The 12,192-nt window shown below is 51.8% G+C and overlaps 1 protein-coding gene across 6 annotated transcripts in view; it reads right to left on the reverse strand.

Moving 5' to 3' along the window:
- The window catches only part of ZBTB40 (zinc finger and BTB domain containing 40), an 80,452-nt gene that overhangs the window by 9,322 nt on the left and 58,938 nt on the right, over positions 1-12,192 (reverse strand). For all 6 annotated transcript variants that reach the window (XM_027521041.1, XM_027521027.1, XM_027521035.1 and 3 more), the window contains 7 exons: positions 11,823-12,024; positions 11,333-11,466; positions 9,577-9,745; positions 8,810-9,268; positions 7,535-7,741; positions 3,864-4,028; positions 268-482 (listed from right to left, as the gene is read on the reverse strand). In XM_027521041.1, coding sequence (XP_027376842.1) covers positions 268-482; positions 3,864-4,028; positions 7,535-7,741; positions 8,810-9,268; positions 9,577-9,745; positions 11,333-11,466; positions 11,823-12,024 — 1,551 coding nt within the window. The remainder of the gene's footprint in view (positions 1-267; positions 483-3,863; positions 4,029-7,534; positions 7,742-8,809; positions 9,269-9,576; positions 9,746-11,332; positions 11,467-11,822; positions 12,025-12,192) is intronic.

The raw sequence follows: 12,192 nt of genomic DNA on the forward strand, positions 1-12,192 counted from the left end.
TTCAGTTCAGGACAAGGCTGAACTCTAAGAGAAGGAGGGCAAGGAGTCTTGGCTCCAATTAAGCTCCCCGCAACCCCACTCTGCCCAGTCACGGCAGAGGAGCGAATAAGCCATGAGCTGCATGCTTCGTGAGAACCAGCCGCCCGGTCATATCCTGGAGACGAGGAATGTCCCACAAGCCGCCAGCCCCGGGGGGCCGAGGGAGACCAGAGGGAGGGCGGAGGTGGGGGGGTGGGCTGGGCAGGCTCCCGCAGGGGCCAGGCTCACCTGGTAGGCCTTGTTGCAGATCCCGCAGCTGAAGGGCTTCCCCCCGACGTGGGTCACCATGTGTCGCTCCAGCATGGACGGGGCGCTGAAGATCTTGCCGCACGTCGGGCAGGGGTGGTACTCCTTGGAGTGCACCTCGTGGATGTGCTTGCGGTGGTCCTGCAGGGTGGGGAAGCTCATCCTGCACTTCTTGCAGTCGTATGGGTCTTCGATGTCTGGTGGGCGGGGGAGACACCACAGGCAACAGTCAGTGAGAAGCGGCTGGCTGTGTGCAGTTCCAGAGGCAAGTCTGCTCAGAGGTCACGCGGGGCCACGGATCCAAGGGCCGGGAGCCACTGCATCCACCACCCAAGCGCCTTCCACCTTCGTCCTGGGTCGGTGGGGAGGCTCTTCTGAGGCTTCTGGATTAAGCACCATTTAAAGACTGAGCATTTAAGGACTGATGCTGAAGCTGAAGCTCCAATACTCTGGCCACCTGATGCAAAGAACTGACTCATCTGAAAAGACCCTGATGCTGGGAAAGATTGAAGGCAGGAGGAGAAGGGGATGACAGAGGATGAGATGGTTGGATGGCATCACTGCCCAGTGCACATGAGTTTGAGCAAACTCCGGGAGTTGGTGATGGACAGGGAGGCCTGGCGTGCTGCAGTCCACGGGGTCGCAAAGAGTTGGACACAACTGAGCAACTGAACTGAACGGAGCATTAAGCAGTTTAACCTTGATTCCTCACTTCGAATCTTACAAGTCGAACTTCATTTTACTATTTTCCAGAAAGCATGGCTCTTCCCTTCCCCAGATGGTGGTGGGCGTTGTGAAGTTTTCTAATTCTCTACAGAGACTACTTGCAGGTCACTCCTGAAGCATCTCTCTACAGAGACTACCTGCACATCACTCCTGAAGCATCTCTCTACAGAGACTACCTGCACGTCACTCCTGAAGCATCACTACTTCCTTTGCGGTCAGTAGGATGACTCAAGAGGAGGAATGCGTCCTTGATCCCCACTTTAGATTCAACGACAGAAACATTTTCCTGAGCCGTGTCTGCTAAGTGCCAAATGACGGGTGAGTTTTAAGTGCCCTCCATGCCCTCATTCACTCAACCCTTCCAGTAACCCTATGTGCAGATGCTATGACCAGTCCTACTTTACTGATTAGGAAAATCGAGCTTTAGAGAATGGCATGAGTAGGATGCCTCGGAGCTGGGTAACAAGGCCACCCTCTGCACTGCGTGCTTAACTGGACAAGGCAACTCCTCGGGGGAACCTCAAGAATGAGAACTGGCACTGACGAAGGCTACATTTGCCAGCCCTGTGGCAGGAGACTTCAGTCCATTCTCTGAACAGAAAGTAAGATATTTTAATAATAAAATCCTTTGCCCACAAGAAAGGCCCAGCCCACAAGCCAATCTCCTGTGTGCTCTGCTGATTCAGATTAGCTTGGGAATTCCGACATGCAGCAGCACTCGGGATCATTAACTAGTTTCCCTGCGGATATGAGCTCGTGAGATCTCAGATTCACACTGTCTTCTAAGACACCTGACGGAATTCTCCAGAAGCAGCGAGGAGACCATGAAACAGGCAAGAACAGTCGACGAGAGAGGGGCCTGGATGCTGGACCGGCTGCAGGTGACGCGCGCCAAGTCATGGCAGAGTGTTCAGGGTCTACTCTATTCTGGAAATCAATGAAGTCTGCCCCTCTCCTGACCCCACGTAACGCTACTGGGACACTGTGACTGGAGCAGAATGCCACTGAGAGAGGCTGAGAGGACTTCCAAGTTGTGGCACTGGCTCCAAGCCAGATCTCACCCATCTGCAAGTCTACGGCAACTAGATCTGCTGGGCAACCTTGTAAACTCCTTGCGGGGAACGGGGGGTCGGGGTGGGAGGCACTTTACGTTTTCCTGCACTGCCCAGTGTCCAGCCACATGCTGGGTACATGCAGGCTCTGGCCAAGTGCCTTGCTGGCCAGCTGACAACAGGCCTGAATGTGTTGACAGAAAGCACATGTTTGTGAGATACTGTATTTGCCAACAGCTAGAAACTGGTGAGTGGGGAACACAGGCAGGGAGGGAAAAGGGAAGAAGGGAGTGCAAGGTGCAGGGCGTGAGAAAGGAGACGGGCTCTGACGGTCTGACAGATGGCGCCGGAGACGGCTGCTCGTCACCAACGCGACCTGGCGTTCACTGCACTCCTGTGCGTCAGGCGTGGGGCGTCACGCTCTGGGTGTGAGATCGCTGCTGCTCTCACAGCAGCCCAGTGTGGCGTTCACTGCACTTCCTGTGCGTCAGGTGTGGGGCGTCACGCTCTGGGTGTGAGATCGCTGCTGCTCTCACAGCAGCCCAGTGTGGTGTTCACTGCACTTCCTGTGCGTCAGGCGTGGGGCGTCACGCTCTGCATGTGAGACCGCTTCTGCTCTCACAGCAGCCCAGTGTGGCGCTCACTGCGCTTCTGTGCATCAGGCGTGGGGCGTCACGCTCTGGGTGTGAGATCGCTGCTGCTCTCACAGCAGCCCAGTGTGGCAGCATGACCACTTCCTCCAGCTTACAGACGGGGCGGAGCTTAGCGAGATAAGGAAATCTGTTTAAGGCCTCGAGGAAGTAAATGGCAGAGTAGTCAAGATTCAAACTCAGGCCCGTGTGATTTCAGACCTGGGCTCTTAAGCCCCTGCCGGACTGTGCTGATCACGCGCCTGCTACAACTAGAGCAGCTGGAGACAGGGTGACCGCGGATGTCTCCTTGATGGTCTCTTGACAATGAGTGCGTGCGTGCTCAGTTGCTTCAGTTACGTCCGACTCTTGGTGACCCCATGGGCTGTAGCCCACCAGGCTCCTCTGTCCATGGGATTCTCCAGGCAAGAATACTGGAGTGGATTGCCCTGCCCGTCTGCAGGGGATCTTCCCAACCTGGGTACTGAACCTGCATCTCCTGTGTCTCCTGCATTGCAGGCGGATTCTTTACCCACTGAGCACAGGGGAAGAAACCCTTTCTTGATGATCGGGGATCATAAAATCTCCTCTCCCTCCCTGCCGCGTGTGTAGAACGGACGTGTGTCTCTACCTGTAGCAGTTCTAGTCAAAGGGGACAAAGACGGGGCAGATCCCACTAACTGAGTGAAGAGGATGCTGGCAGCAGGCTTTTAAGGAGCAGGGCGAGGGGCCACACATTACACATTAATTCACAGTGTCTGGGCTGCTCCTGGGGGAAAGGCAGGTTATGAACAGGAGGAGAGTGGGGAGAGGCGGGGTGGGAGGAGAAGAAAGCAGCTCAGTGGACAAATGGGAAATATTCTGAGGCCCTGTGAGCCGGTCTGTCACAGAGGCTCTTTCCTTCAAACATAATTGGCCTCTGTCAGCCAAGCAGAGCCAGGTGGGCTAAACCAGGAGACAAGGAAATAGCCCAGACGGGGAAATGAGGCATCACACAGAGACACGTTAAAATGGGATTCTTCTGGAAATAGCAAACAGGGACTCCAGCTTTTTGCAGGAGGACAGGGGAGGGGAAGGCGCTGAGCAGGGGCCCAGGAGGGTGGAGAGACAGGCGCTGTGAGGACTGCTGCGTGCCTTCCCAGGGCCTGACGTCCGCAGCCTCAGTACATACTGTGAAAGGTGTGCAGGTGGATGGAAAGGCCGTTGGCCTGCCGGAAGCCCTTGCCACAGTCTCTGCAGACATACGGCTTGTCGCCGGTGTGGGTCCTCACGTGGCGGGACAGCTCGATGGACTGGGCAAACACAGCATCGCAGTACTGACAGGCGTACATCTTCCCTGGAGATACACGTGAGTCTATCAGAGCCAGCAGTACACACGTAGGGCATTCATAAAAACACGCTCACATTCTAAGGCACACGGCAGGGAAAGAGAACCTGGGAGGTGACAGGGAAACACCAGGAATGTGCAAGGCACTGGGTGCGAGGTCTGGGCCATCCGGTCAGATGGCACCTCACCAACGCAGCTGACCGCAGAGAGGGCAGCAGTGTGGTCCCCCTGCCCTGAGGGGAAGGACAGAGTTCTCCCCACACAACTAGCCGTCTGTTAATCGGGCCACTGCAAGTGTGGAAGAGCTTATTCCATTCCCAGGAAACGGATATATTCTTGAGCCCAGGAACACCTGAGTCTGGAGCCCTTCGCAAACATGTAGGGGAGAAACGCATATAGAAATGACAGACGCGGCTTCAGAGAAGAATCAAAGTTTTCTGCCAGCAACTTGCTCTAAAGATTCTCCTGCCTTCTCTATTTTCTCACGCATGGGATGAAAATACAATGACCAGACTAGACTGCCAAAGAGTATTAGAAAACACTGGTAAAGAGCATGTCAGGAAACCTGGTACTTGTTAAAAAAAAAAAAAAAAAAGCTAAAAAACAAGTGTACCTCCAATCTCCCTCAGGGGCCAACACCAAAGGGGGAAAACCTGTAAGGTTACGGTCCAGATCCCCCAGATCGCAGGGTCGACCTTAACTAGGGGGATCAACCTCATTCTCATTTTTTGTATGTTTACCCTTTGGAATAAAATTTTGTTAGGAAAGAAAAGGGTTTCTAGAACCGAGAACTGAAATTACTGAGAAGCCCAGGACTCAGCCTTTGGCCTTCTTCTCCACCTCCACCTTCTGGATGATCTCGTCTCAGAGCCTTGCATTCCATCTGTACACTCACAGCTCCCACATTTAGAGCATCAGCTCCAGACTTCCAGTCACTGCCTACCAGTCTCCTTCTCCACTTGGAAGTCTAAGAGGTTATCTCAAATTATCATGTACCAAGACAGAGCTCCAGATTCTCTACCACACACACACACACACACACACACACACACACACACACACACTCTCTCTCTCTCTCCTTCTCCCTCCAGTTTCCCCCATTTCCTTAAAGGGCAGCATCACTTGCCTGGTTGCTCCTGTCCAAACCCCTAAGCCATCCTTAATGCCTCTCATTCCCTCACATCCCACATCTAATCCATTCTCCATCCTGTCCCTTTCACTTTCAACAATACAGCCCCCAACTTGAACGTTTTTTTACACCTCTCCCAACACAGCTCTCATCAAAAAGCCCATCACCTCCACAATGGACTAACCATCTCTTTAAAGCCCAGCACCTCCACGACGGATTAACTGTCTCTTTGTTTACACTATACGCCTGCCTTGTTAAACCTTATTGTCCAGAGTGGTCAGAGTTAACCTGAAAAACTGTGCGTCAGATCCTATCCCTCCTTGTGGTGGACAGAACAAAGGTCCCAAAGAGGTCCACACCCTCGGCCCTAAGGCTGGTGCGTGTCACCCTACATGGCAAAAGGGACTTGGTAGATGCGACTAAGGATCTTGAGATGACGGCACCCTGGGTTACCCCAGTAGGCCCCGCTGGAATCTCAAAGGTCCTTCGAAGAGGCAGGGAGGACAGGCAAGGCGGGGCACGATGACGAGGCAGAGACTGCAGCTACGGAACCCCCTCCGGCAGCTGCGAGAAAGGCCCGTTTTGGATTTTTATCCTTCAAAATGGTAAAAGATAATACACTGATGCTGTTTCAAGCCACTGTTTCTGGAAATTTTTTACAGCAGCAATAGAAACTAACACTCCTCACATTAAAAGTCAAGTCCTCACCTTGGCTCCTAAGATCCTGTAAGAGCCGGCCTTTGGTGACCTCTCTGACCTTATTTCTCAACACTGGACCCTTGTGGACTGTGCTTCAGCCCCTTCTAGTTCTCTCGGGCCCCTCTTTCACACCCATGTGGGATGTGGGGGGTGTGGTCCGCATCGTGATGTTCTTCTCCCAGATCTTCCACTGGTTCCCTCTTCACTGCGTTCAGGTTTCTACTCAGATCTCATCTGCCCTCACTGTTGACACAAGCACACAGGCCCGACCCCCACCGCTACTGCTTGCTTGGCTTTATTTTCCCTCACTGAAATGGCTACTATCTGACTTTATATTAGGCATTGATATACGGTCAGTTTTACCCACTGGAAGGTAAGTTCCACGAGGGTGTGTATAGTTGCACTATCTCTAGTGCCTGGAATGATGCTCAAGAAACTCATTCACTCTGTAAATGTTTATTGAGGGCCTCCTCTCGCTGAGCACTATTCTAAGTTCCACAGATACAGCGGAAGGAGGGGAAAAAAAGACTGAGTGCTCTACCCTCGTGCAGCTTGCATTCTAACAGGGGGAAAATCAACTATAAACAAAATAAATTAAGACGGGAGATGACAGACTGACCCTATGGTAAGCTCGATGGAGAAGACCAGCGCAGGGGGGCTGGAGTGCTGAGACTTCACACAGGGAGGGCAGGAGAGGCCTCACGGGAAAGGTGAGGCATGCGCGAGGACCTGCAGGTGGGGACGAAGTGAAGCCTGGAGGCGTCTGAAGGCAAGGCCTTCCAAGCAGAGGAACAGCCAGAGCACAGGTCAGCAGGAGGTGCCCCGCCGGTCAGAGGCCTCGCAGGGAGACTGCAACAGGTGGAACAGGGCGAGCCAGGGCGAGCAGTGAGGGATAAGGTCGGAGGGGCATCAGGGGGCTTGATCAGGAGACTAGCAGGCTACCTTCAGAGTTCACACTAACTGAGGTGATATACCTTTGTGGGGCTTTGAGCAGAGAAGTGACCTGCTACGGTTTAGCCTTCAGAGGCTCACTTGGGCCTGCGCGTTGAGCACAGAGAAAGCTGCCCAGAGAAAGGGGGCGAGAGGCGGAGACCAGTTAGGACGCGACAACAGTGATCCAGGGGAGATGATGGCGGCATCTGTGCTCATGTGTATCTGCTCCAAAAGATGCGCAGCCTCCTCTGGGAAGCCTTTCCTGACCACACACCTCCTCCCCTCCCACTGGACTAGAAGCCCTTACACCCGCCTTCCGTGTGTCCCTGTAATGGTTTTATTCCACCTCACACCACTGAGGTCTCTGTCGCTAGAGACACTCGAGACCATCAGCTCCGTGCTCACAGGGATTCCAGGTAAGACACTTAGCACCCACCACTGCCTGATCCACAGCGTGTGCTCAACCACAGTTTTCTTATGCTTGACCTCCACCTCGAAGCCCATGGGATTCCTGGCTTTATGTAAATTCTGTAACCGTAAGTCACCATATTATGTCAGCTGGCCACTCTTTAGACTCTCACCATAAGCATCTTACATGTCTGTGCACAAAGGTTTTCCCATCGTCTGTGGGCCTGGAGATTCTGTCTGCTTTTGATCTACCTGAGACTTTTTATCATGCCTAATTTCCAGTGGGTTTCTAGGCAGCTCACACTTAATGCTTGCAGGAAGAATGAAGACGTCCTCCACGCCTTACCTTCTGAGTGCTTCTTCTTGGTGTGGTAGGCCAGGGCAGAGGCCTGGGTGAAGGTCATCAGGCAGTGCTTGCACATGAACGGCCGGTCCCCCGTGTGAAGGCGAAGGTGGTTCTTCAGGGTGGAATTGGCCGCAAACTTTGCCCCACACTCTTCACAGGAGAATGGCTTCTCGTCAAAATGCTCCGTCAGTTTGTGGTACTGCATGCCTAGGGAAGCCGTGCCAGGGACCGGAGATACGAGTGATCAGAGCTATGAATCCAGCAGGAAGACACACCTGAGCACTGCCAGGCCAGGCCTCAAGAGAGAGCACGGCATGAACTCACTTTTCTGTTTCATTAGGTCTTAGGCAAGGGAAAACAATCTACTTCTGCTGGTTTCTAGGACGCTTGTTTACTCTCCAGAAACCAGCGATACTTGGAAACCAGAGTATCAGGTGAGAAAGAGCTGGCTATCGTTATGAATAACAACAGCCACAGTTTACTGAGCACTAACTCTGCTGAAGGCACTGCACCAGATGTCTCAGCTACACTGTCTCAAATCTTCATGAAAGCGAAATGTCGCTCAGTCACGTCTGACTCTTTGCGACCCCATGGGACTGTACAGTCCATGGGATTCTCCAGGCCAGAATACTGGAGTTGGGAGCCTTTCCCTTTTCCAGGGGATCTTCCCAATGCAGGGAATAAACCCAGGTCTCCCGCACTGCAGGCAGATTCTTTACCAGCTGAGCCACCAGGGAAGCCCTAAATCGTCATAACGTCCAAAACAGTGGGTGTTAATCAAGGTACCTATTTGACAGAGGGGGAAATGAAAGCTCAGGATGCCGATTCCCAAGCTCCTGCTCTTCTCAAAACAGTCCCCTGCCTCTGCTTTATTTTCTAAGCACTTACATAGTCCTTCCTGTATCCTGGAGGCAAGGCCTGGAATCCAAACTACAACACAGTAAGTGCCTTACGTATGAATCTTCGGGTTGCGAACTTTCAAAGATGCGAACGTGCCCCTGTATGCCAGCTGCTGAACTGGACCACTGTATTTTTCAAGGTACTGTACTGTAAGATTTAAAAGGTTTTCTGTGTTTGTTTTTTATGTACTGTTTGTGTGAAAAGTATTATAAACCCATTATAATACAGTACTACACAGCTGATCCTGTTAGCGGGGCACCTAGGCTAACTGTGCTGGACTTAATGCACGCGCTCTCAGAACAGGAGTCGTTCGTATGTAGGGGACTCACTGTGTTTGAATTATCATCCTCCGTGACCACGCCTTCCTGAACATACCTGAGGCATGAGCAAATTCCCGTCCGCAGAGGTCACACGTCACTGGGAGCCTCTTCTTCTTCTTCTTGGGGACGCTGGGCTCTCCACCCGCGCCGTGGGCCTCCAGCTGATGCTTCTCCAGCTCCTTCTTGGAGTCCTTGGTCTCGTTACACTCTGTACACTGCACCTGCCTGCTCCTGGCCACCCGGCAGCGCTTCGTGTGCACCTTGAGGCGGCAGTAGAAGTGGAAGCTCTTGTCGCAGGCCTTACAGACGAAGCTCTTCTTGGCAGAGTCTGGGGAGGCGGACGCATCTTTCTCCTGTTGTTCGGGCAAGGCAGCCGTCTCGCCTTGACTGTCCTGGTTTCCAGGCTGGCAGTCTTCTCCAGCTGGCTTTTCACCTGCTTTGTCCTTGCCTTCAGAGTAAAATTTACCACTCACTGTCCACCTTTCCTTCTCTCCCTTTTCCTGAGTAAGGAAACCTGTGCAGGAGAGAGAGATCGCATGGCTCTGGGAATTCTCCTGGCTTCTACTTTGCTTTCTAACTTTCCTTCTTTGGGGGAGACTGGAAACTACTTAGGACCCTCATCAAACTCTAATGAAATATCATCGTCATCTCTTCTCTCTGACAAACACAAATCACATCTGTGGTCTATGATATCTCTAAGTATTCACGAGCACACAAAATAAATAAGGTAGTGATGGATGAACTCTTCTATGAACTGCTGCCTCTTCTCTCCAACAAGGAGACAAGCTGGGGCCTAACAGGACCCCACCAGCCGTTTCTTACCAGCGCACGCTAACTCCCGCATGACGGGCTGCAGGCCTGGGGAGGATCTGTGGATGCTGCACAGAAGCTGACATATTTCAGTGGCTGAGATGGATTTTTCCGCAGCTCTGCTCAGCAGTGCTCCCAGGGAAGCTTCGGGGCTGGCTGTCTCAGAGGAGCTGCTCAGAATCTAAATGAATACCACGAGACCAAGGTTTGTGGTTAACATCAGCAGATTTTTTCTATGGTTTTCAACTGAGAAAACAAAGCTAATTTCAGAGAGGCATTGCCCCATCTATAATAAATAACACGTTTCTCGCTATACATATAGCGGAGGGCCCCCCCTTTTCTCCAAGCGCAGGGAAATTCACAAAATTTAAACAAGGAGACACATGTGAAGACCACTGTGCAAATACAAAGGGGCAAGCAAGGAACCGTTGAGGATTTTCTACGAGAAACCTTCTCAGAAAGCAGGAGTCTCATAAAGAACTTTTCTAGATCTCAGTATCAAATGCTTGGGGAGAGCTATAGGACATGGCTGCTGGCATTTCTGTCTCGAAGACTGAGATAATTTTTCATTGTATATAACGGTCTCAGTGTCGGGAAGCAATTCTGCATGATCAGTGCAGGCTTCACATTTTTAGATACTTAGATGTACCCTTTTAAACATCATTTTCTTTCATAAAGAAACTCAGCTTTTTAAAGAAGGTTCAAATAGGGGCTTTAAAGAGGCCAAGAATATTATTTCAAAGCCACCCTCTCAGAATGTTAGAGCTATCAGCAGAAAGAATCGGTATGCTGAGAAATAAAACTAAACCATCCGCAGATGGCCAAATGGAATTTTCATTTTGGGGGATATTTTATTTCTGCTCTTTTCAAGTCTATCTAAATAAACCTGATGTCCCTGGAGGCAGGCATGAGACCAATTAGTGAGGCTAAAACTGATCAACGGCAGAAGCCCCATCTCTGAAGTGCGAGGCATGCTGGAGAGTCTAGCAGATGCATCTCTCCTCTGAAGCCCCACAGAAACGTGTGCCATCTTCTGCCCATCTGAGAGCCAGACCAAGGTGGGGCTGTCACCTGTGTAGAGGGTTAGAAACTGCCCTTCTACACACCACAGCCACGCCCATCTGGAGCAAAAAGCACCACAGGTGAATCTGTAGCTAAATTTCATGTTCCTTTATGATGCTTTCGCACTTGAGATGCACATGATCCTGGGATGAACATCCGTGAATTCCCCCCGCCATCCCCACCTGGTTTTTCTGGGACGCTGGCCACATTGCGAGAAGCCTTACAGAAAATGAGTTGGCACTATTTGCTACCCCATATGGGCAAAAGCTTTGTTCTTTCTATGTTTATTTTGGCTCTTTCTAGAAGCCAGAATAGAGCGTGTAATAAGACCAATTTTACTTTTCTTCCTCTGAAAAAAGTTGCTTCTTAGAACGTGTGACAGGAGAGTATCATGGTTCCCTCTGAGTTTTCCTAGGTTCAGACGAACAGACTCTGCATCTGAGTCACTTGAACCCGCGTTCCAATCCCGGCTGCTTCTCTGACCGGCTGGCACATCCTTGATCTGCCACTGACCCCTCGGAGCTCCAGGTCCCTTATCTGTAAGATGTGGGTGACACCACCCGCCACGCAGAGTGGGGAGGATTAAAAGAGCGAAAGCATGCCAGATGCCGTTTGGCCCCGGGGCCGCCCACAACAGTCGCTGAACCGGAGCTGGCTCCTCCCCTAGGAGACTCCCCTGGAAGCTGCGTTGTCATCCCCAGCGCACCTCCTTCGCAGTCTCCGCCAGCCGCTCCTCCTCTGAGGCCAGGCATTTGAGCTGAGCCGTTTGCTGGATGGCCTCTAGGATCGACCGGTGATGCCTCAGGATGGTCTCGAAGGCAGCACTTTCTGGGGTCATCACTGAACAGAGAAGGATTGAAAACTCATGAGCAGAACTCTGAGCTCCATTTTTCCCTTTCACCTTTTCTCAACTCAATTCTTCAGCATGAGAATCTATTTTATCTGGCTCCCACCTTGGCAGGGGCCGGGGGAAATGCCAAACAGCACTGGAGAAATGATATTATTAATAGAACTGTAGAATAACTGCCCATATTTTACTTTAAAAGGTTTACAAACTCCCATTTCCTTGAACAAAACTGCCAGTCCTTACTTCTATGGGTTGGGATGTGGAAGACTGAAAGAGAGCTCTATTTTCTGGCAAGACTGACAATAACCTCTGGAGGGGCAAAGCGAGCACAGGGTCCCTGGCACCCTACCTGCCCGGAAGAAAGCGTTAGCACCGGGCTCCCTTCGTATCTCCTCCATGAGCAGACTCAATGGGCAGGGCTTCGTCTCCTGAGCCACCAGAAGAAGTTGCCAGATGGCCGCTGCAGACACCGTGTGCTTCTCTAGAACTGCTGACATCAGAGCATGGACACCACGAGAACCAGCAGCACGTCTCACGAGCTTCTCCATGACCTTCAGGACGAAGCACAAACACACACGTAAGGCACTTTCTAGCTGGCGGTCCAGCTACAGAACTGCAAGTCTGGGCGTTGAGTCACAGTGAACATATTTCTGGGGAGTTTTTAAACATCCTTCACCTCCTTCAACCTGAGAGATGTTGATGCATGAGAAGGGTTTCCA

The sequence above is a fragment of the Bos indicus x Bos taurus genome, chromosome 2, assembly GCF_003369695.1.
Source record: "Bos indicus x Bos taurus breed Angus x Brahman F1 hybrid chromosome 2, Bos_hybrid_MaternalHap_v2.0, whole genome shotgun sequence".
Classification (NCBI taxonomy): Eukaryota; Metazoa; Chordata; class Mammalia; order Artiodactyla; family Bovidae; genus Bos; species Bos indicus x Bos taurus.